General features: G+C 37.6%; 1 protein-coding gene across 3 annotated transcripts in view; it reads left to right on the top strand.

Moving 5' to 3' along the window:
• Positions 1 to 21,031, top strand: part of LOC130908646 (myosin-11-like) — a 57,446-nt gene extending 36,415 nt beyond the window's left edge. The window contains exons 2-4 of one of the 3 annotated variants that reach the window (XM_057824303.1): positions 10,276 to 12,406; positions 12,488 to 12,573; positions 18,652 to 21,031. In XM_057824303.1, the coding sequence (XP_057680286.1) occupies positions 10,276 to 12,406; positions 12,488 to 12,573; positions 18,652 to 18,735 (2,301 nt within the window). In that variant the 3' untranslated portion in view covers positions 18,736 to 21,031. The remainder of the gene's footprint in view (positions 1 to 10,275; positions 12,407 to 12,487; positions 12,574 to 18,651) is intronic. The other 2 variants (XM_057824302.1, XM_057824301.1) reach the window with 2 other exon arrangements.
• The last annotated feature ends 4,101 nt before the right edge of the window (positions 21,032 to 25,132 follow it).

Below are 25,132 nucleotides of genomic sequence, written 5' to 3'. Positions count from 1 at the left end.
CTTCCCTGCATTATAGCAGCAGCTCCAACTGAGACAATGACAACGACACACTTCTAATTTAGTTTTCTCAGCGGTGATGGTACTTTGTGCTCTCTTTTATGTTGTGCAGCTTACTTACGACACGCACATTTATGTGAGCACAATTTCTATCCAGCTGTGGTAGAAAACTCAGAGTACCTTTTAAGAGAACTGCTACTGTGGTGCTTGCATTTCACGTTAGGGCCACCTGGATTTCCAGAAAACAGAACGTTAAACCGACAATTACGCAACCCTTGTAAACTTTCTGGTAATAATGCATAGAGATCGACTAGATGGAATTATTTTGAGGCCAATTTTAAATCTGATGTTTGCCAGAGTGAAATTCTCATACCCGATAAATCTGACAATTCATTTCAAGAATACAGTGGTACCTCGACAAACGATTGCTTCGACACATGATGTTTTCGATATCCGGGGTAAAATTTGACTCGCCATTTGTTTCTAAATCCAAAGACATGCTCCAAATACGACGATTTATGACAGCGCCGCAGTTTCTTTGTTTCCCGCGAGGAATCCGTATTTTCTTGTGAGAGAAGTCAACATCGGTCCAAGAATGTTAGTGCAGGTGGTGAAAAAACAAAAAAGGTGAGGCTTATCATTGAAATGAAGATGGAAATGATGGAAAAATATGAGCGTGGTGCACGCGTCCGTGAACTGGCTCGACAATACGGCCGTAGAATGTCTACGATCTTGATGGTCCTCCTCCGACCTCCGTTCACCAGTCTTTATAAGTCAAGCTGACAATTATTATTGTCGTAACATTGCCATAATATCACAGCTTTCAGGTATTTAATCATTTATTTCAGAACTTGTACAACACAACATGCCTACTGTCCGCCGCACCTGAACAAATTGAAAGTAAAAAGTCCCTCTCTCACTCTGTCAAGTCAACCACACAGTGCGTTCAGGTACACGACACAAAACACATCCGCCACATTAGAACCCGATTCGTTACATTATTACAGGTGTTATTATTATTATTATTACTATTATTATATTATTATTAGAGATGTCCCGATCACGTCATTTTCAAAGTATCGGACATGCCTTTTTTTATTTTTTTATTATTAAATCGTTTTCTAATTGTATTTAACGTTACAGACATAATATGTTACACTCATCCAGTCTTTAGTTTAGGCTTAAGGTAGGGTTATCAAATTTATACCGTTAATGGCGGTAATTATTTTTTTTACAAATTAATCACGTTAAAATATTTAACGCAATTAACGCACGCGCTGGACAACCCACTCGCGCATTGTTGCGTTCAATCTGTAATGGCGCCGTTTTACCTATATATAGAGCTAAAAGGCAGCGTAAAATGAGTAGAGTGATTTTGGCAGCCTTTGGAGCATTTTTTTAATTGGCTAAAGCCTTACAATCCCTCTCCCTACGATTAGAAATATCGTGGGAAGCAATGTGGGGGAGAAAGGTAGTAATTGATCTTTTTCTAAACACCCTGCGTTATTTCCCAACGCAGAGAAGATATATCAATTGGTACCACTACGCACAGTCATGGGTGCACTTCCCATCATGCATTTGGGTACAACAGTTAAATGGCTACAGTATCATTTACTGAAAGCTCAACAAATACACTTGATGGCAATATTTAGTCACAATATACAAAGTCACATTTATCCTTTAAGAATTACAAATCTTTCTATCCGTGGATCCCTCTCACAGAAAGAATGTTAATAATATAAATGCCATCTTGAGGATTTATTGTCATAATAAACAAATACAGTACTTATGTACTGTATGTTGAATGTATATATTCGTCCGAGTTTTATTCATTTTTTTCTTAATGCATTGCCAAAATGTATATGATCGGGAAAAATGATCAGGAATGATTGGAATTGAATCGGGAGCAAAAAAAAAAGCAATCGGATCAGGAAATATCGGGATCGGCAGATACTCAAACTAAAACGATCGGGATCGGATCGGGAGCAAAAAAACATGATCGGAACAACCCTAATTATTATTCTTATTTGTATTCATAATTTATCTGCTTTGCTCTGTGTAATTGCTATTTGTAGTAGTACCAGCAGCATTTATTAAGGTTTATTTATTAGTGTAAGTTTTTGTGCTGTGGAACCAGTTAATGGAATTATAATTAGGGCTGTCAAAATTATCGCGTCAACGTGCGGTAATTAATTTTTTTCATTAATCGTGTTAAAATATTTGACACAATTAACGCACATGCCCCGCTCAAACATATTAAAATGATAGCACAGGGTCATGTGCACTTGTTACTTGTGTTTTTTGGAGTTTTGTCGCCCTCTGCTGACGCTTAGGTGCGACTGATTTTATGACCTTGAGAATTGTGTAATTATTGACATCAACAATGGTGACCTACTAGTTTATTTTTTGATTGAAAATTTTACAAATTTTATTAAAACGAAAACATTAAGAGGGTTTTAATATAAAATTTCTATAACTTGTACTAACATTTTTCTTTTAAGAACTACAAGTCTTTCTATCCATGGATCGCTTTAACAGAATGTTAATAATGTTAATGCCATCTTGTTGATTTATTGTTGTAATAAATAAATAAATAATAATAATAATTTAATAAAAATAAATAATGTTTATGTGTGTTTATTGTGTCTTATCTTTCCATTCCAACAATAATTTACAGGAAAATGTGGCATATTTTATGGATGCTTTGAATTGCGATTAATTACGATTAATTAATTTTTAAACTGTGATTAACTCGATTAAAAAATTTAAATCGTTTGACAGCCCTAATTATAATATATTCTTATGGGAAAATCCTGCTCAACAAACGACCATTTCTACTTACAAACAAGGTCCTGGAACGAATTAACTTCGTATGTAGAGGTACCACTGTACTTTATATGTAAAATCTTATTTTGGGGGTCTCACGAGGCTTCCCACAATAAACGTGTATAAAGTACAGGCATAACACCTAACTGTTTTAAAATACATTTATTATTTGTTCAACTTTACATGAGAGAGAACTTGACGATTTTTTAAATAGTGTTTGTTTAAATGTTATTTTTATCTGATGTGGTAATGTGGGGACTAACCCAAAAAATGCACATCAATTTAAAGAAGGCCGATTCTGCCCAGTTGATTTTTTGATCGGGCCCGATTTGCTATACGTGACTCATATAGCAAATTGTAGAGTTCAGAATGCAACCTCTTGTGGCAGGAAAATTATTGCATAACATATATACAGGCACTGTATAGTCTTTGTTTCTACCTGGAAGCAGTGTAGTTTGTCAATTGGGTACCTGACCCATTTTATAATTAGATAATAAAGGGTGCCAAAATATCAGAATTCCATTCTTCTGTTGTGCTACCAGACAAAGTTGTACAGTTTTATTCATTCGCAAAAAATAATTAAGAAATTAGGTCTAACTGTAAGTGCAAACTATATGATGGGGTTGCTGACTTGGGCAGAGGTACAGCAATTGATGTAGAGGGTAAAATGTACACAGCCCTTTGGGGAACATTTGTTAAGGCTTTGAGCTGGTAAGAGGTGGTATGGTTTGAACATTAATTTTACATCCTTGATATCCATCTTAATATCTGAGTCTAATCCTAATCCAATTAGTTATAAAAAATAGCGGACTAGTAGAATGATTAGTGTCACTATTTGTTAGTAGAGTTGTCCGATAATGACTTTTGAACCGATATCTCGATACTGTCCAACTCCAAAAATCTGATACCGATATATCCGGTCGTGGACTTAACATATTGTGGCTAATTGTATTGCGATGCCCCGCTGGATGCTTTAATAATGAGGAATGTATCAATGTATTCAAGGTTTTCCAAATAAACATTCTGTGAAAATAAGAGCAATTTTAACTGAATTTATGGAAAAAGTGTCGATATTGCACCGCTATACAAGAAGCATGACTGCTCTGCTAAGCTGTGACCAGCCTTTTTACAAAGGCAGAACTTCTACATTCACTTTGACGGCAACATGCATATTGTCCCAGAACCGGTCATGAAAAACAGATGTTAATATTAGGGGTGTCAAGCGATTAAAATTTTTTAATCGCGTTAATTACAGCTTAAAAATTAATTAATCGTAATTAATCGCAATTAATCGCAATTCAAACCATCTATAAAATATGCCATATTTTTCTGTAAATTATTGTTGGAATGGAAAGATAAGACACAACATGGATATATACATTCAACGTACGGTACATAAGTACTGTATTTCTTTATTATAACAATAAATCAACAAGATGGCATTACCATTATTAACATTCTGTTAAAGCGATCCATGGATAGAAAGACTTGTAGTTCTTAAAAGATAAATTTTAGTACAAGTTATAGAAATGTTATATTAAAACCCCTCTTCATGTTTTCGTTTTAATAAAATTTGTAAAATTTTCAATCAAAAAATAAACTAGTAGCCCGCTGATTGTTGATGTCAACAATTACTTACACAATGCTCATGGGTGCTGAAACCTATAAAATCAGTCGCACACAAGCGCCAGCAGAGGGCGGCAAAACTCCAAAAAACACAACAAGTACACCTTTCACTGTACTGTCATTTTAATCCGTTTGAGCGGAGCATTTGTGCGTTAATTGCGTCAAATATTTTAACGGGATTCATTTTAAAAATGAATTACCGCTCGTTAACGCGATAATTTTGACAGCCCTAGTTAATATCATTCGATATCATTTTAAGCTACCCGATCATATTAGACAACTTTACTTGTATTTGTTATGATTCTTGATGTCTAATTTCGTTGAAAACTAACAAATGCTAAAATTGCTTTCAATACTGACTCAATCCAACACCAGGTTGTGACTTGACAGGATGTCTAGAGTTCAGTATTAGTCGCAAAGTCCGAGGTGTGCCAGATTGGATGGCAGTCCAAGGGGGCGGATGGTGTTAAATGGTCCGTTCCTTCAATAGCCTCGTCTGGGATGGGTGACTAAAACAAGCTCTGTGCCTTGCAGAATGCCAGTGTCCCTGATGATTTTGTTTACCATCTGCAGCTTGAACTCACCCAACTTGTTGTCTTTGCATAGCTAAGAGTAATACTTACTGTAGAAGGGCTGTTTTGTTCGGCTGGCTTGATACAAGGAACTCATGATAAAACAACTCTAGCATGGAAAAGTGAGAATTTTAATCACAACCTGACCACAGTATTCCTTCTCAGTCACAGTCCACTCATGAGTTGGTGAGTGGGTGGTGGAGGAGGTGGCAGATGAGAAATGCAGTGAGTGTCACTGCTAATGGTTACCATGGCTACTCAGTCTGTTACACGCGTGTGTCCTTGTAGGTTGCTTTGTTGTGTGAGTGTGTGCGGTAATACCCAAATGTGTCATGTGTCACTGCAAGACGTTTCAGGCTTTCTTCATCTCTGAGTGAAAGAAATTAGGTTACTATGATTATTCCTTTTAATACCATCATAAAAATAATGCCCGAGACATTTTTTTTTTTTTTTTTGCTTGAAATCATACATCATAAGTCCAAGCACGGCAGAAGTTCTTAGTAACACATCTGGAATGATGGATTCAGTCAGTTGTAGTCTGTCTTGATATTCTTTGGTACAAAAATTCATGTGTTGCTTTTCCTTTTTAAAGTGGCACAAAATATCAGACTTGTTCTTATTCTTTTGTTGGTGTGTCAGTCGTAATAGTACAGTTTTGTTCACATTCATACGTTGTGTTGAAGTTAGACACTCGTCACAACAGTTACCTTGTCAAAGAAAGTGTAGGAGTTAAAGTAGAAGACATCAAAAAGCTCTATTAAGAAAAGAATAAGCCCTGTGGAAAAATCTAAGCACATTTATAGCACTTTCAGTCTTTTATTTGGAGCTCAAGCCTTTCTTGCCCAGACATGTATTAATCAAATATGTAAAGCTCATGCCTTTATGTGTGAATGTGAGGTTCAAATGTTGTTGTCGATATTTTCCCTGTGATTATCTCACCCAAAGAATGTTGTGAACTGTGCTAAATTTGTAAGCACAGATATGGGACATGATGATATGTATAAACCGCCTCATCCAAGGACAATTTGTTCACATACAGTGAAGAAAATAAGTATTTGAACACCTTGTTATTTTGCAAGTTCTCCATCTTAGAAATCATGGATGAGTCTGAAATTTTCATCGTAGGTGCATGTCCACTGTGAAAGAGATATTTTAAAAAGAAAAATCTAGAAATCACAATGCATGATTTTTTAACAATTTATTCGTGTGATACAGCTGCAAATAAGTATTTGAACACCTGTCTATCAGGTAGAATTCTGACCCTGAAAGACCTGTTAGTCCACCTATTAAAAGTCCACCTCCACTCCATGTATTATCCTGAATCAGATGTTTACTATCTCCCCTGATGGAGCAGTAATGGACAAATGAAGTTTCTTGAAGCAATGAAGCTTTGCAGCCAACTGGTTCAAAGCTTCATGGTGGTTCATATGGTCTTATGACAGTCGTATGATGCCGCGGTCAAGTCAAGTGTTACTGGTTAATATCTTTTGGTGTAAATATCCCATAATACAATGACGACAGCTGCGGCTGATAGTCTTGTACGGCTATCTATGAACAAATGTCATTTTCATGTCAAATTTGGTGGGTGGCGGCTTATAGTCAGGTGCGCCTTATAGTGTGAAAATTACGGTACATTCACACCTATAAACAGGGGTGCATATAATTTTTTTGCCCAGGTTCTCAGAGGAGGACCTGGAGATGTGACTTGGTCCTCATTGAGCTTGAGAGCCGACCCGCATGATGCGATAAATTTATGACATGCTTTACTTAGAGCCAATTAACTTTAATTAAATATATTAACAATTAATGCTTGATTAACATCAACTGGCACAACAAAATTGCCATTACTTTGAAGTGAAATGTAAAGAAATAAAAAGCACCAATTCAAAATAAAGGGCATTATGCGGCTCCCACATTAACTCCAAGCCTTTTTAAAAGTGGAATGTCCTCCTCATAAGACCTCATTGAACGTGCATGTTTAGCTTTGTAAAATGCGAGCAAAAACACGTTTGTCAGTGCATGTCGCTGTTCATTACCTTTATTCCGCCACATGTCCATAGGGCGAGTGGGGTCCTGTTTGACATCGATAGTTTGCTTAATTGCCACATGCTCTCTGTTTTTTTCGTGCTTTTCAAAGTTTGGACGGCTGAAATTCTTTGACCCTACATAAAATGCGCTGCTCTTATCGGCGACATTGGGATTCTCACGGCACATTTTGTACCGCATTTCCGAGCGAGCATCATTTGCTTCAAGCCATGGTACTTCCTGTAGCCACTTTTCAGCAAAAGTCCTTTTTTTCGGTAGCTCCGGTGACGTCTCTGTCGTCTGTCTGTCTTTTGACGGGGGTGGGAGAACACGGAAGTAATTACTCAGTGTGGCCTGCCTCTTCGACATTTTGAGAAGTTATTTTCTTGTGTCCGCCGCAATACAGCGGTCAGCCATCGGTACGCAAAAGCGTATGGAAGCCGTTGAGGGCCAGCGCGTTTGTCTACGTCCAGTACGCATGCGCGCATGCGGACCACTTATGTGCACCCCTGCCTATAAAGTATTGTCACTTAACCTAGAATTCATGTTGCCGTAATATGGGACAAAATGGAAAACAGTTAATCATGGGAGAAAATGTCAAACGGAGGATTATGATGCATCACCAATTTTTAGAAGTGTTTCCTTAAAGGTTAGTAACAATTATGAATTTTAAATTGACTTGGCTCTAACAGGAATCACCAAAGTTGTAACAATAACCTTTTAATATACACCACAAAGCAAATTCAAGTACAGGTGATTTGTGTCGGGCTTAATGTAAATGTAAAGTGGCAGTAAATGTTGGAACCGCACTTAAAATGGGATGCTGTTATATGGCAAAGTGCACCATAAAAGCACGTCTTTAAATTCCCCAAAAAATGACGGTAATGAAAAATAAGTGTTTCAGAATACATCCGCTGCAGCCCTCTGACAATGTGTGGGAGGCAGACACAGTCCTACAGTCTTATATAAGAGGGCATGTAATGCATCAAATTTTCCTGCCTTCAAGCTTGTGATCCATTTCGTCTTCGGTGGATAACCCAATTAAATGAAATAAAAACATTGCAGCAACATCCCTCCTTTCCTCATAACACTCCCACACAAACGCATCCTTACGCACACACATAAACAACCTCCATCCCTACCCGCTTCTTCCACAGATACATCAGATGTGTTTGTCTGCTTGGCACCAAGCCTCTAAAGCAGGGGTCATGAATTAAAAATCCTCTGGGTCTGAAATTAAAAGATTACTAAAATCTCGGATCCGGAAATATTTTTAATGTTTCTGTTTTTTTCCAAAAATTACAAACGTATCTTTACGTGGCCATGCTGATAATTACAACACACAAAAATGTAAATAAAATATAAAAAAATAAATTTATAGTAAGTAATAAATAATATTTAATAATTAGGGGTGTCAAACGATTAAAATTTTTAATCGAGTTAATTACAGCTTAAAAATTAATTAATCATAATTCATCGCAATTAATTGCAATTCAAACCATCTATAAAATATGCCAGATTTTTCTGTAAATTATTGTTGGAATGGAAAGATAAGACACAAGATGGATATATACATTCAACATACGGTACATAAGTACTGTATTTCTTTATTATAACAATAAATCAACAAGATGGTATTACCATTATTAACATTCTGTTAAAGCGATCCATGGATAGAAAGACTTGTAGTTTTTAAAAGATAAATTTTAGTACAAGTTATAGAAATTTTATATTAAAACCCCTCTTCATGTTTTCGTTTTAATAAAATTTGTAAAATTTTCAGTCAAAAAAATAAACTAGTAGCCCGCCATTCTTGATGTCAATAATTACTTACACAATGCTCATGGGTGCTGAAGCCTATAAAATTAGTCGCACACAAGCGCCAGCAGAGGGCGGCAAAACTGTGCGATCATTTTAATCTGTTTGAGCGGGGCATTTGTGCGTATTATTTTAACGGGATTAATTTTAAAAATTAATTGCCGCTCGTTAACGTGATAATTTTGATAGCCCTATTAATAATAATTAATTAGTAATAAATAATAAAGCAATCATATTGAGCCCTTAATTCCACTATTTTTTGAGAACGGATGGCAGAGTTCATAGGGAAGCTTTGCGAAAAAGCTGCGTGCTTCGTCTCATAGTGCCTTTTCAAATTGCTGCTTTTTACAAGCGCTACCGTTGTTGTGCGAGTACTCACTATTTTTGTTTTTATTTAGTTTTTTTTAACCTTTTCATTGCCTCAAAAATACTTTTTGCATGTATTACCCTCTCATACTTTTAACCATTGTGGTTTTTTGTGTTAGCTTTGAAGCAGTTGACCACATTAGTCACGTAGCGTATTTAAACCGCCCTTATTAGGTATAACTGCATTTAAGTATTTTCATAAGGCATTTTTAGTACGTTCTGCCTGTATGCATCCAAACAAAACAAGTTTAGCGCGCACGGTAGTACTTTGGGTGTCAAATTCGACTAATGTAGGACGTTTCGCCGATGTAGCAGATTTTGGCAGAACACCATCTCTGAACAGATGAGGGATAGCGGTCTTGTGCTGCCGCTAGGCAAAATGAACAAAAATGTGTTGGTCTACTCCTACTTAAACACTCTGTTTTCTGCATCAATCTTCCGTAGTTTTGAGCACGCCATTTGCCGCACTTTTTCGCCTCTTCCTCCAACTTCATTCGGCTCAGTTTTTGGCTGTCACTCCGCGGAGTCTGGAAAGCGAGTGTGAGACATGCTCTTCTAAAAATAACTTTCAAATGCTTCACTCCCATTGGCTGGCTCACGCGCGTCACCGCTAAGGTTTTTGTTTGTTGCTCACCTCCGCTCTGCAAACCCGCAGAAAAAAATGATTTTTTTTTTGTTGCAACGTGTATTAGTCCAGACAGCTTGAGATCCGGTCCAGACGGCTTGGGGGTCGGGAACCGGACCAAGGTCCGCGGTTCCGTGACCTCTGCTCTAAAGATAATTTTATGTTATTCATTTATACTTATATCCACGATACTGACAAATTTTCCCTCGTGAAGTTTTAGTATTCAAAAGACTACCTAAGAAAATGTCTAACACATTGTTAAAGTAAAACGCACTGCAGTAATGAAATAGAATTTTGATGATTTGCCCGCCAAAATATGACACACAAAGGAAAAAGGATCACATCAAATGTGCATAAGAGTGCCTGAATCACTTCATTTAAAAACTGTTTTCCATGTCTTTTCTTTCTTAATTTATTCAGAAAGCTACTTCAGAGACAGAAGAATCAGATGGGCAAGAACTAAACAAAGGTTTCTGCAGTTCAGAGAAGCTCAACACTGACATTGTCGCTATGGAAACCACTGAGTTACCAGAGCTAGAAATGGACAACAGTGAGGAGGTCACTGTGGATGATTTTACAGACAAGGAACTCAATTTTAATACTGATAACGAACAAATTAGTATTAATACAGACCCATTAGATTTCAACGAGGAATCAAGTTCTAGCAACTTCTCAACGGACTTGGTGACCAGCACACCCAGTGTATTACCCGAATGTCCTGAAACCAATGTTTGCAATGACATACCGACCCATGAGGAAAAGGAAGCCATACCATTTGAGGAAGTACATGACGAGCTCAAAAGAAATGAGTCCATCACTTCTTCTGTGTCTGACACTCTTTCCAGTGCTGAAAGTGTTTATGAAAATGAGGCTCATTGTAAGACACAGGAAACAACGGAACCAGAGCAAGAATTAGAACAGTATTGCGCAATAGAGAAAGAGTTCGACCCACTCAGTGTTCTTGAAACAGAAGAGACATTAGAGGTGGAGGAAGACACGTATCAAGAGCAACCTACGGATCCAGAACTCTTGCTGGATGACGAAGATGAACACACTTGTTGCAATGATGACTATCAGAACTTAGAGGAAGATGAAGGAGATCCTGATGTTGAACTTTTTGAACCCCCCGTTTCCGAAGATTTGATGCTCGAGCAGAACATTCAAGAAGATGCTATGTCTGATATATCGAACGAATCGTGCCGTTATCTGGATCCTGATGAAGTCGACGAATGCCTAAGAGTTGAAATTGCAGCTGCTTCCTCTGACAGTGAGACAGATGAAAAATGGAGAACAATATTTTCCTCTTCTATTAACAAAGAAGACGATGACTCCTATTTGGACAGTCTTCAGTTAAGCGCACAGGAGCTCTTTGTGCAGAAAGTTGAAGTGATCGACTCCGAAGACCAAGATAACGACCACTATGACGAAGTCCAACTTAACGTTCCGGACATTGAAGAATTGCAAGAACAGCCAGAAGATGTGCCTTGTTCTACACCACCACAAGATGGTAAATGTATCTCTTTAAGCCTTCAAGGCCTGTCCAAAATCTCTGAAGACGAAAATGAAAACGGCAAAGATGACAGTAATAATCACAGAACTCAGGAACAATACTCCCAGAACATGATGTCAGACCCAAACAGGAAGATACCCAAAGACTTCTGCGTGATACAAGAGACAACGAGTGAGAATGTTAGCACAGAGCACGTTGATTTCCAGTTGGCTCGTAAACAGTGGCGAGCAATGGAAGAACAAACTAAAAACAAAGTTCTCATACCTGCAGTCAGGCAGCCTAATTTGCACTGCAGTCACAATTGCATGTACACACCAGTTCGAAACATTGATAGAACAAATAGGAAATCCCAGGATCTTGAAAGCTTGACTTTAGTTGGGGATTATTCGCACACTCAATTTAGCCCATGCTCAGAAGATTCTGGTTTGGACGACTCCAGTTACAGATCACCTAACGATGACTTCGAAACACCCGTTGAAAGGGAGATTCGTATATCGATGGAAAGAGAGGAGAAATTTAGAAAGGAAAGGGCTCTGTCCGGGATGGGAAAGTCTGCAGACGCTACGTTTGGCGCCCCATCACGAGGAATCCCGAGATCCATCAGCACTCCCCTGACACCATCATTCATTATCACTTCTTCTCCCACAAAGGAACCATTAAAAAGTGACACCTCCCCGACAAATGTTATCATTCTCGACCCAAGTAATGATTTCAATTCCAATCCCAGCCATGGTGAATGGTGCTCTGAAGAAAGCAGCTCGAATCTCATCATTTTAGAGACATCAAATCTGATTATTCGCAGTGCTTCGGAGTTCTCGCTCAACAAAGCCTGCGAGCCGCAGGAGAAAATGTTTATGAGTAACCCCTTTTTCAAGCTCCGTTCAAGAAGCACAATGTCGCTGGTGGATGAAGAGATACAGATGGTGAAGCAAAGAGAGGAAGAGCTGAGAAAAGAGAGGGCAAATCTTTATGGCAAAGGCAGGTTCAGTGATAAAAGGATGTTGGCAAACAACTTGGGTACTTTATCACTGGATAATCCGGGTAAACATATTGTTTATAAATAATTAAGAATGTTAATACTGTTTCACATTTGCTGATTTTTTTTTTTTTTTGTATTGTTAGCTTTACCAATGAAGTGCAAGTCCTCACCGTCATCACCAATGAAAACACCCAAGATGGATCGTTCAACCTTATCCTGCGATCACAGAGTAAGTAGCAGTCGTAGCAGGGCAAGTACTCGCAAGCAGTGTTTTTAATAACGGCGTTGTTATTTTTTTCAGCAATGAGAAATCTAATTAATTAATTTTCCTATCTTTGCAACACCGTTACTGAGGATGTGAAGGGGCACGTTACAACAATTTGGTTGAATCAATATCAGGTAGTGACACGCCTGGCTGCCCTGGATAGAGCAGAGCGGGATGGGTGGAGGGGGGAGGGGCTGCTGTTGCCGTTGCAAACGCGATGATGATTTGTTAGGTGGCTCAGAGCATTAGCATAGCATTCGCGTTCAGCATGGCAAACATCATCTTAAACTCTCAGGCAACTTTGTTTTTTTTACATACAGTTCGTGGCATCCAGGCGGGTACAATTAATTGAAAATAATGTACTGTTTTCCTGCTGAGTGTGCATTATCATCACCAAGTTGGTGTTGTCCTTGTAGATGCTACAATATTCAGTGGGGCAAATAAGTATTTAGTCAACCACCAATTGTGCAAGTTCTCCTACTTGAAAAGATTAGAGAGGCCTGTAATTGTCAACATTGGTAAAAGTCAACCATGAGAGACAGAATGCGGAAAAAAAATAGAAAATCAAATTTTTGGATTTTTAACTCATTCACTCCCAGCCATTTTCACCGGAGCAAGGCCCTTTGCTCCCGGCTGTTTTACTGGATTTTGACTGATTTTGCAAGGCCCACAGAAAATTCTGTCTATTGCTATATAAACAGGGAACACACCAAAAGAAAGATTAGACTCTCTTCTTTGAGCAGGAAAAAAAAGTAAGTTAATATCTTTTTCCGTTCTTTAAAAATCAGCATTAGAAAATAGCTTAGTCTGAGCAATTTTCAAATTTCTGAAAAAACTGAGAAATTGAGCTTTTTGCGAAAGCATACATTTCAAACTTTAACACAGCTATTTTTTTTTTTTTGCTTTAGTTACATCCCAAACATCTGAATAATGTTTTCCTTTTACAAAATAACAAACAACAAGACAAATAGAGCTCTTGATAGCAAAGTAACAATTTATTTACAAATAACTGAGATATGACGCTGTTGTGGCCACGACAGTCGGGGTAAACTTTTCCCTCATTGCCGCTTGTCTCATAAAGATGGGGTTTTTTGAGTCTCTGCGGGCTCTCCTCGGCGAGCAGCACGGACTTAACGACATCGTCCACTGCACTGGTGGTACCGGTCATTCTGCTCGGTCGTCCAGCGCCAGGCATCCCGGGCGTCCTCTAGGTTGTCCTCCATTCGGTCGTCTTCAGCCATGCGGCCCAAACGGCCGTTCGTTGCCGTTGCATCGGGTTGCGGGTCTTACCAAATGCGCTACTGCCCCCCAGTGGCCAGTTTTATTGCTTTAAAATGGATTTTCAGCTTTGTGCTTTGGCGCTAAATTGAATCAGAACCCAGAGATGTCTCATGTAAAAAAAAAAAAAACGTAAAAGACCTATAAATACGTCTTTGGGACACTGAAACAATTACAAATAGAACATATTTATACGTTTTGGGAGCAAATGAGTTAAAGAATTTATTTCCAAATTAGAGTGGAAAATAAGTATTTGGTCACCTACAAACAAGCAAAATTTCTGGCTGTCAAAGAGATCTAAATTCTTCTAACGAGGTCTAATGAGGCTCCACTCGTTACATGTATTAATGGCACCTCTTTTAACTCATTAACGGTATAAAAGACACCTGTCCACGACCTCAGTCAGTCACACTCCAAACTCCACTATGGCCAAGACCAAAGAGCTGTCGACAGACACCAGAGACAACATTGTAGACCTGCACCAGGCTGGGAAGACTGAATCTGCAATAGGTAAAACGCTTGGTGTAAAGAAATCAACTGTGGGAGAAATTATTAGAAAATGGACGACATACAAGACCACTGATAATCTCCCTCGATCTGGGGCTCCATGCAAGATCTCACCCCGTGGCGTCAAAATGATAACAAGAACAGTGAGCAAAAATCCCAGAACCACACAGGGGCACCAAGTGAATGACTTACAGAGAGCTGGGACCACAGTAACAAAGGCACTTTGTAACACATAAGTACATAATTAAGTAAGTAAGTAAGTAACACAATGTGCCGCAAGGGACTCAAATCCTGCACTGCCAGACGTGTCCCCCTGCTGAAGAAAGTACACGTCCAGGCCCGTCTGCGGTTCGCTAGAGAGCATTTGGATGATCCAGAAGAGGACTGAGAGAATGTGTTATGGTCAGATGACACCAAAATAGAACTTTTTGGTAGAAACACAGGTTCTCGTGTTTGGAGGAGAAAGAATACTAAACTGCATCCGAAGAACACTATACCCACTGTGAAGCATGGAGGTGGAAACATCATGCTTTGGGGCTGTTTTTCTGTAAAGGGACCAGGACGACTGATCCGTGTAAAGGAAAGAATGAATGGGGACATGTATCGAAAGATTTTGAGTGAAAATCTCCTTCCAACAGCAAGAGCATTGAAGATGAGACGTGGCTGGGTCTTTCAGCATGATCCCAAAAACACAGCTAGGGCAACAAAGGAGTGGCTTCGTAAGAAGCATTTCAAGGTCCTGGAGTGGTCTAGCCAGTCTCCAGATCTCAACCCCATAGAAAATCTGTGGAGGGAGTAGAAAGTCCGTGTTGCCCAACGACAGCCCCCAAAACATCACTGCTCTAGAGGAGATCTGCATAGAGGAATGGGCCAAAATACCAGCAACAGAGTGCGTAAAGATTGTGAAGAGTTACAGAAAACGTTTAGCCTCTGTTATTGCCAACAAAGGGTACATAACAAAATATTAAGATGAACTTTTGGTATTGACCAAATACTTATTTTCCTCCATGATTTGCAAATAAATTCTTTAAAAATCAAACAATGTGATTTTCTGCGTTTTTTTCCACATTCTGTCTCTCATGGTTGAAGTTTACCCATTTTGACAATTACAGGCCTCTCTAATATTTTCAAGTGGGAGAACTTGCACAATTAGTGGTTGACTACATACTTATTTGCCCCACTGTAATAATAATTCGATTTTTTTGTAACTACCAAAAATAGTCACTTGCCCTAAACTTTTCTTGAATGACGTATCCATGAACCTTGTGTGATAGTTCTTTAATCAAGAGACCAGACAGTAGAGGCAGGAGATTCAGAGCCTCACCTGCATATTGAAAAATATACAGTGGTTCCTCTAGATATGATTGCTTCAACACATGATCTTTTTGACATCCGACGCAAACTTTGACTCGCCACTTAGTTTCTACATCCGACGACATGCTCGAAATTCGACGATTTACGACAGCGTTGCAGTTTCTTTGTTTTACCGCAAGATAGACGCACGGCGGACTTTATTGTGAGAAAACTCATCATTGGTTCCAAGAATGTTAGTGCAGGTGGTGAAAAAAGGGAAAAGGTGAGGCTTATCATTGAACTGAAGATGGAAATGATAGAAACGTATGCACGTCCGTGAGCCGGCTCAACAATACGGTCGTAGAATGTCTACGATCTCGAAGGTCCTCCTCCGACCTCTGTTCGCCAGTCTTTACAAGTTAAGGTGACAATTACTATGATTGTAACATTGCCAAAGAAATCGCCAGTTTCATCAGGTTTTTAATTATTTATTTCAGAACTTGTGCAACACAACATGCCTACTGTCCGCCGCAGCTGAACATGAAAAGTGAAAGTAAAAAGTCCTCTCTCACTCTGTCACGTCAGCCACGCTGTGCGGTACACCACGCAAAAACATATAGAACCTGTTTCATTACATTACAGGTATTATTATTATTATTATTATTACAATTATTATATTATTATCCCTATTTCTATTCATAATTTATTGGTTTTGCTCTGTGTATTTGCTATTTGCAATAGTACCAGCAGTGTTTATTAAGGATTTAGTGTAGGTTTCCGGGCTGTGGAACCAATTAATGGAAATATAATGTATTCATTTGAGAAAATCCTGCTCGACATACGACCATTTCTACTTACAAATAAGGTTTGGAACGAATTAACTGTGTAGAGGTATCACTGTAACTATATATTTAGGGGTGTGACGATCTGTGTTGTTAATCTTACTTCAAAAAAGTAATTAATAAGTTACAAAATACTTCTCCCAAAAAGTTAGTAACTCAGTTACTTGAATGTAAGAGTAATTAGTTATTTGGCAAAGTAACTGGTGATAATTTTCATGTTTTTTTTTTTCTCAAAAAAAAATAAAAGTTGGCCCTATCCCAATTCTTTACCCTAAACGTAACTACACACAGGGGTATTGCGGATATTGCGATAACTAGATAGTAGGGCTGTCAAAATTATCGCGTTAACTGGCAGTAATTAACTTTTTTAATTAATCACGTTAAAATATTTGACGCAATTAACGCACATGCCCCGCTCAGACAGATTTAAATGACAGTACAGTGAAATGCCCACATGTTAATTGTGTTTTATGGAGTTTTGCCGCCCTCTGCTGGTGCTTGGGTGCGACTGATTTTATAGGCTTCAGCACCCATGAGCATTGTGTAAGTAATTATTGACATCAACAATGGCAGGCTACTAGTTTATTTTTTGATAGAAATTTTTACAAATTGTATTAAAACGAAAACATTAAGACGGGTTTTAATATAAAATTTCTATAACTTGTACCAACATTTATCTTTTAAGAACTACAAGTCTTTCTATCCATGGATCGCTTTAACAGAATGTTAATAATGTTAATGCCATCTTGTTGATTTATTGTTATAATAAACAAATACAGTCCCTATGTACCGTATGTTGAATGTATATATCCATCTTGTGTCTTATCTTTCCATTCCAACAATAATTTACAGAAAAAATATGGCATATTTTATAGGTGGTTTGAATTGCAATTAATTGCGATTAATTACGTTTAACTAATTTTTAAGCTGTAATTAACTCGATTAAAATTTTTAATCGTTTGACAGCCCTACTAGATAGCAACCTTTGCTATGTGTGGAAGTCATTTAATGTTGTGAATCAACCGTTAAAGTTGTTAAAATTGCTACCGTTATTGCATCAGTTCCCTTCTGTCTATTTTCGACCTGTGTATGTTTTAAAACTGTTTCATCATTTAAAGATAGATTTAAGTTAAGTTTTGCTGATTTAGAAGCATTTTAGATAAAAAGTTACTTAGGTTCGCTAGGAAGGTTCTCTACAACAGAGCCTTCCTGAGAAGTCTACTGCTTTAAGATGGCGGCTGATCGCATCTAGTTCTTTATGATACATGTCTGTCATTTGCATCTAGTTCTGTATATATGTGATATCTACCGAAGCAGCATGTGGGCGTAGTTTGTAGGCTATCGGCTACAGTCAGGTATTACTGGAGCCACCTAGCATAGTAGCATCGCGTTTGCAACGGCGTCACACTCCCTTGCCTCCCCCCCACTCCTGCTCTGCTCTCTCGTCTCTGTGAATCTGTCTTTTTTTAGACTTTTCTCGCGTCAGTCAACCAACATCGTAACGCACGCCTTTCCCGCTTCAGTAATGGTAACGGCGTTGCCAAGATGAGAAAAGTAATTCATTAGATTACTCACTACTGAAGAAAATAACGCCGTTATATTCTAACGCCATTATTAACAACACTGGTGACGATACAAGTCTCGGTGCAGTACGTACCTCGGTTACGGGGGTCACGGGTTCAGTCCAACAGGAACAGATAACCTTTTTTCTCAAAGCATTTATAACGTTACACTTTTATATAGGTGAAATTTAATTTTTTTTTAAATGTAAAAAGTGTGACCTATGTTTGGTTTTTGGGGGGAATGAGAAAAGCAGTTCAATTCAATCAGCTAATATAAACATATTTTATGTGAAAGATGTTATATAATGTATGATGTAATCATGTGTAGAACATGAAAAGTAATGTAATTTACTTTGCAGAGTAAACAATTACTCTTACAATGAGGTAACTGAGTTACTAACTCCATTACTTTGGGGGGGAAGTCATTTTTTAACTGTAACTAAATACTTTTTTTTTTTTAAGTAAGATTAACAACACTGCTCTCCAGTACATGTACGTATTATAAGAAGTTATGAAAACTGTGATTTGAATAAAGAAAAACATTGTTTTGTCTTCCTCAGTTTCCAGAGGGCTACACCGCAGGAAGACGCAAGAGTGCCATGGCTCTGCGCTGGGAGGCTGGCGAGTTTACTAAAAATGACTAATAAGGAAATAATAAGACATAAATCATTAACTATAAGTGTTGAAAGTAAAATACCGTGTTGCCAATATTCATTTAATTTTGTGATAGCAAATCAATGTTTCAGTATTGCTTTGGGCTAAAAGAAAACGCTGCATAGTTCAAATGTTTGTTGCTGCATTAACAATCATACAATGGACAATGTGTCTTATGTGTATGGATTTAAAATGTTCTTTGGATTACGAGCAGTTAAATTGAGAAAAATGGAAAGCTAAAACATTAAATTTCACCAGTTTCTGTTTATAATTAACTCCTGACCTTAATGTGGACGAAGCTTTTGGGGCAAACTAGTCTAATTTACCATAGATTATGATGGAACCGAAGTAAATAGTTTTCTATTGTATGCCTGAGAAGAAAATGCACAAATAGGCCACAGTTGTAAATAAAGTCTCGATAAAGTTCTAATGTTTTTCAACATAATTTAGAACTGTGGGGAAAAGATAAGAAAGCACACATTACTCATAACCTTTTGCCTTCCATAGTATTTATTTCCATTGAATTAAACACCTGCCTCTATTAAACTAAGAATTACTGATTACTTTCTGTTGACGGAACAAAATCCAAAGCCTTAGTTCCAAAAATGATGTCAGTAAAGCCAAAGACAGAGTGGAAAGAGATTGTTGAGGAGCAGGGGGTTGCATGAGCCCCAATGAGCATGGATGATTCCTTGTGCATTTTTCCCAATTTTTACACAGCTTGTGATCTAATCAGATTCTTTTCCAATTCCAATTTTTGGAAGTTATTTCACAATAATATTTTTTTCAAATGTAAAGACTCCAGTTTGAATGTATTCTATCTAATACAACCCCAAAGTGACCTAGATTTGCAAATGGTATTACTAGAAGAAATAATGTACTGGAGTAAACAAAGATGTATTTTCATACATAATTTCAACAGTACTTTCTAAAACAGACTTTTATAGAAAGTACATTGAGGACACTATCCAACTCCCTTTTTAGTAAGTGAAATGTCTTGAATGGGATATGTGGTGGAACATAGACTTCACCATCAGTTGACGAGACGAGACAGTTATTGCGGCACGCCTTCCCGTAGGGGGCCGGGTCAGGCAGAGCGCCGTGCAGCTTTCTTTGCTATAAACTCAAGCACACGCTGCGTTCAAACGCCGGATTTAGGTGGAAAAGGACGAAAGTTTTACTGCATACAAGCAGGCAGGAGTGTCTCAAAAGTGATTTGGTCGAGGATTGAAGGTAATTATTATATAAGATAGCATAAAAAAATACAACTTCTTAAAAAATAATAAAGCCTAGAACCAGGTATGACTGCAAGCATTCCCCGGAGCATCATCACTTTGAAACGTTATGAAAAGAATGAATGGGAAAAAATGTGTGTAACTTTGGCTTGAAATATTTACAGTACGTAAAATGTATGATATCTGCCTATCTGCCCTTCATATCTATAGAAATTCTGGGAGTTGCGCATTTATTTACAAGAAATTTTAACCTAAAAAGCTCTTTGTTTTATGATGGCCGACATGTTGTATCCATACACAATAGCGTAACTTTACATTCAAATGATCAGGCAGTTTTCGGCCAACTGCCTGTTTTTTGGCAAAAAAAAAAATAGTAATTTAGACATTTCTGCGTCCATACAAAAAAAATTGCATTGTACATTTTATGTAAAATTTCAATCTAAACACGACGAGGGCCAGATAGCCTGCAAGACGTGCAGTGGCAAAAGTAACATCAGAATTAAACCTAAAGAAGTTGTGATTTTATAGGCAAGGCAAGGCAAGGCAAATTTATTTATATAGCACAATTCAACACAAGGCAATTCAAAGTGCTTTACATCACATGAAAACCATAAAAATCACATTTAAATCAACACAACGTAAAAACCAAGACAAAAGATCGCATTTAATCACAGAATAAAAATAAATAAATAAAAATAAAACAAAAATAGAAATAAAGCAAAAACTACTACTAATAATAATCATTGAAATCAGCAATGGAGATAAGCACAAGAGGAATAGAAGGCAGGTAGATTGAAATATATAGACAGTTATGGATATGCAGTGCTAAACAAAAGCGTTTTTAGCCCTGATTTAAATGAGCTAACGGTTTGAGCATACTTCAAACCTTCGGGTAACTTGTTCCAGAGGTGAGGAGCATAATAACTAAATGCTGCCTCACCCTGCTTGGTTCTTGTTCTTGGAACATGCAGAAGACCCGTTCCAGACGACCTTAAGGGTCTAGATGTCTCATAGGAATCTAACAAGTCAAGCATGTATTTTGGTCCAAGGCCATTAAGTGTTTTGTAGACGAGCAGTAGTATTTTATAGTCTATCCTTTGACTCACTGGAAGCCAGTGTAGCGATTTCAAAACCGGTGTAATGTGGTCCAGCTTCCTTGTATTTGTGAGGACTCTGGCTGCAGCATTCTGTACTAGCTGCAGCTTCCTGACTGATTTTTTATCAAGACCTGTAAATATACCGTTGCAGTAGTCCAATCTGCTGAAAACGAATGCATGCATAAGTTTTTCCATGTCTTGTTGAGTCAGAAGCCCCTTAATTCTGGTTATATTTTTTAGGTGGTAATAAGCGGATTTAGTGACGGACTTTAGATGGCTATCAAATTTTAGGTCTGAGTCAATAATTACGCCAAGGTTTCTGACTTGATTTGTAGCTGTAAGTGACATTGTGCTAAGTTGGCTGCTTATCTTTGACCTTTCCTTTTTTGGCCCAAAAATGATCACCTCTGTTTTCTCCACATTTAACTGGAGAAAATTCTGGCACATCCATTCATTGATTTGATGAATGCATTTACTCAGGGAGACTAAGGGACTATAATCATGTGGGGACACAGAAATGTACAGTTGTGTGTCATCTGCATAGGCGTGATAGGAGATGTCATACTGTTCCATTATCTGAGCTAACGGAAGCATATAGATGTTAAATAAGAGTGGTCCAAGAATTGACCCTTGAGGGACTCCACACGTGAATTTGGTTCGTTCTGACTGATAATTTCCGATTGACACAAAGAAATCCCTATCATGTAAATAGGATGTGAACCACTGAAGAATAGTGTCAGTAAGCCCTACCCACTGTTCCAATCTGCTGAGTAGTATGTTGTGATCAACCGTGTCAAATGCGGCGCTGAGATCCAATAGTAGCAGAACAGATGATTTGCCTGCATCGGTATTCCGACGAATATCATTTAGGACTTTGATAAGCACGGTCTCGGTGCTGTGTTGTGGCCGAAATCCAGACTGAAATGAGTCAAAAAGATTGTTTTGGATCATAAAAGTCTGGATCTGTTCAAACACAACCCTTTCGATAATTTTCCCCAGGAATGTCAGGAATGTTATATAGAAAAATGCAAATTTTGCTTTGTGAAAATTGAGTGATTTATTAGCTGTTGAAAACTTGCACTAAATATAAAAACCCTAAGTCGTTATTTCGAGCAAAAATTTATATTATATGTTAAATATCGCGATTGATCCTGAAAATGTAGGTGATTATTTCAGTATTTGGGGATTTATTTTGTGCATCTAGCATAAAATTTAAGATTTTTATAGCCATTTTAAGTTTTGTTATATAAAAATCACGATTTTATTAGGGAACGACTTCAATTTTTTTTTTACGTCGCTGCTCATGGAGACTCATACATACCTAAGGGAGGTGCCTAATTTGGTTGTAGGTCGCTTGCGGCTTTGGTATTGAAAATATCAGAATCTTAAGTTTTTGAAAACAGGCCCCCTACGGATCGGCCTCGAGCCCCGTGTCCCGTCAACTGATAGTGAAGTCTATGGATGGAAAATGAAGTGCAGCTGGCAAAAAGAAAGCAAAAGAGACATTTAGTTCTTGAGAAACTAAATCTCATTAGAAGAAACTAAGAATATAGTTTTGAAAAGAATCAATTACAGCTCAACTAAATGTAGAAAAAGCTCAGCTCTGAATATTGTCCCTTAAAGTGCAACAAAATACTTGTTCTGATTAATCCTTCAATCAGCTAATAACTGTTGCAGCATTTTTGTCATGTGGCTTTTGTAATATGACCAAAATTCACATAAGTTCTGCTGAAATGTGTGCGAACCGCAAACAAATGTGTTGTTGAATTCAGTCTTTGTCACACCACTGTTGATACCTTAAATGTGAAACATATTTATTGACATATTTTGATGTTAATATCATATATGCTATTTGGGCAAATGCCGTGTTCTGCGTGTATCTATTATTATGCCAGTTTGCTACTTATGATCACTCACCCAACTTACTTAAGGGTGGGGCTATAACCTTTAAGCAAAAACATTGTTACAAAGGGTTTTCTCAAATGTGCCATGTTCTTTTTTAATTTATTTATTTTTTAAATATAAAAGAGTTAATATATATTATGATGTATATATTTATAGGGAAATTTAATAGAAAGAAATGAAAACTAAAAGCACTTAAAGAAGACGTTATGCTTTTTTTAATATTCAAAATCTAACTATCGCTAATCCATACATTAGGAATAAATAAATGTAGTTTCTTACCCTTTGGATTTGACATACTGTAATGCAACTCAACTACTTGTATTCAAGCAATTAAAAACTCAAATTTCTATATGTGCCCTTTAACTAAGGGAAGCTGCGCTATAAACTATATAAAATCAGATATTTTAGCTCTAGTTATATTTTCCAAATGTATAAACATAAAACAGAAAGCTTGATGTTTTTTGGCCTTGGAGTCAATTTTTCAGTGTTGTTTTACATATCATGTTGGTTCGTTGTTTAAAGAACTGTGCATCTCATGAATTGCTTGCTTGTGTTTTAACATTCTGTTAACGTTTCCTGCTATGGTTTTTACAGGGCAAATATTTGGAAATTATTATTGCCCATGCAAGTGCGACATTTGTGCAACAATAAAAGATTGTAAAATCATGACAAAGGCCTGATTATCTTTTAATCACTTTTGAAAATTTTTGTATATTGCTGTTTACAACGCTGGATATTTTCTTAGCTACTAATATAACATTAAATGCATTCTGCTACTCTTCTGCCACCATCTGGCCGTGAAAAAACAACCAGCCTCCTGTTGGTGCTGCCATGACAACAGTCTTTTCCATCCTAAGGGAAACAGGTAGCAAGTGAAACATCAGACCAGAAGAACACAAAAAAAGTCTCGTTTTTGCATTCAACTATCACACAATGGTTACTTCATTTAAATTTGGTATCTAAAAACAGATTTACTGTATGCATCTAATATTTCCAGAAGCACAATTATGAGCAAAATTATCATCATGGAACACAAAGAACTACTTCAATGGCGATAATTAAGGCAGTAGAGGAAATTACTAATGCACTTTACCAAAATAAATATGTGGTTGGTATTTTTGTTGACCTCAAGAAGGCTTTTGATACAATAAATCATTGAATTTTATTTGAAAAATATGGTATTTTGGGGGTAGCTGGGGACTGGGTGAAAAGTTATTTAACAGGTAGTGAACAATATGTAAAAATAGGCCGTTGTTCGTCAGATAAACTGGGTATTTCATGTGGGGGGGTTTTCTGTGTATATAAATGATATTTTTAATGTATCCCAAGTCATAAAACTCATTCTGTTCGCAGATGACACAAATATTGTTACCAGTGTTGTCAGTAACGCGTTACTAAGTAAATGGTAAATGGTGGCGCGTTACTGTAATCTAATTACTTTCTTTCAGTAACAAGCTATCTAACGCGTTCAATTTCCAAGCTAGTAATCTGATTAGTTTCCCTAGTGCCTGTGCGTTACTATTTTGTTTTTGCCTCATAATGTATATAGAATGAAGAATACTGTAGTCATGTACAAAGAGCATTTGAATAGAAAATATTGCTCTTGAGTTTGGTAGTGACATCGCATCTCACGTTTTCTCATCGGCGGAAAAAAAAAACGGGTCACGTGTATTACCATGCTGTTTGAGCGCTGTCTGCCACGGCGGTCAACAACATAGCCTCGCTGCCTCGTCAGAATACTAACAGTGAAAGGCAGGATATCACCGCAAATGGCTGCCTTTGCTCACTCTAAAATACAGCCATTACTTCACATTTCTGTCCAGTAAAGATGACAAAAATATCTCAGTGCGTTTCAAACTTTGCGCTGGCTGAAAAAGACTATCAGCCGCTAAAAACTCTACATCCAATTCAAGAAGGAAGCACTTGGAATTACAGCACAACGCGACAAAACTCGAAACAAAGACTACAGGTACCAAGACAGCCAGCACTTCTACATTTTGCAACCAGCCTTTATGCACATTTTTTTGTTAGTGTTTGTAACCATAGGCGGAGTTTTGCTTTTGTGCGACTGGGGGCAAAGCATGTTGGTGGCTCTGAAACAAAAGTCAAAAGTTTGGACACACCTCATCATTATTGCGTTTTATATATTT

This window comes from Corythoichthys intestinalis, chromosome 20 (genome assembly GCF_030265065.1).
Source record: "Corythoichthys intestinalis isolate RoL2023-P3 chromosome 20, ASM3026506v1, whole genome shotgun sequence".
Taxonomy (NCBI): Eukaryota; Metazoa; Chordata; class Actinopteri; order Syngnathiformes; family Syngnathidae; genus Corythoichthys; species Corythoichthys intestinalis.
This window is presented reverse-complemented; position numbering and strand designations above follow the sequence as displayed.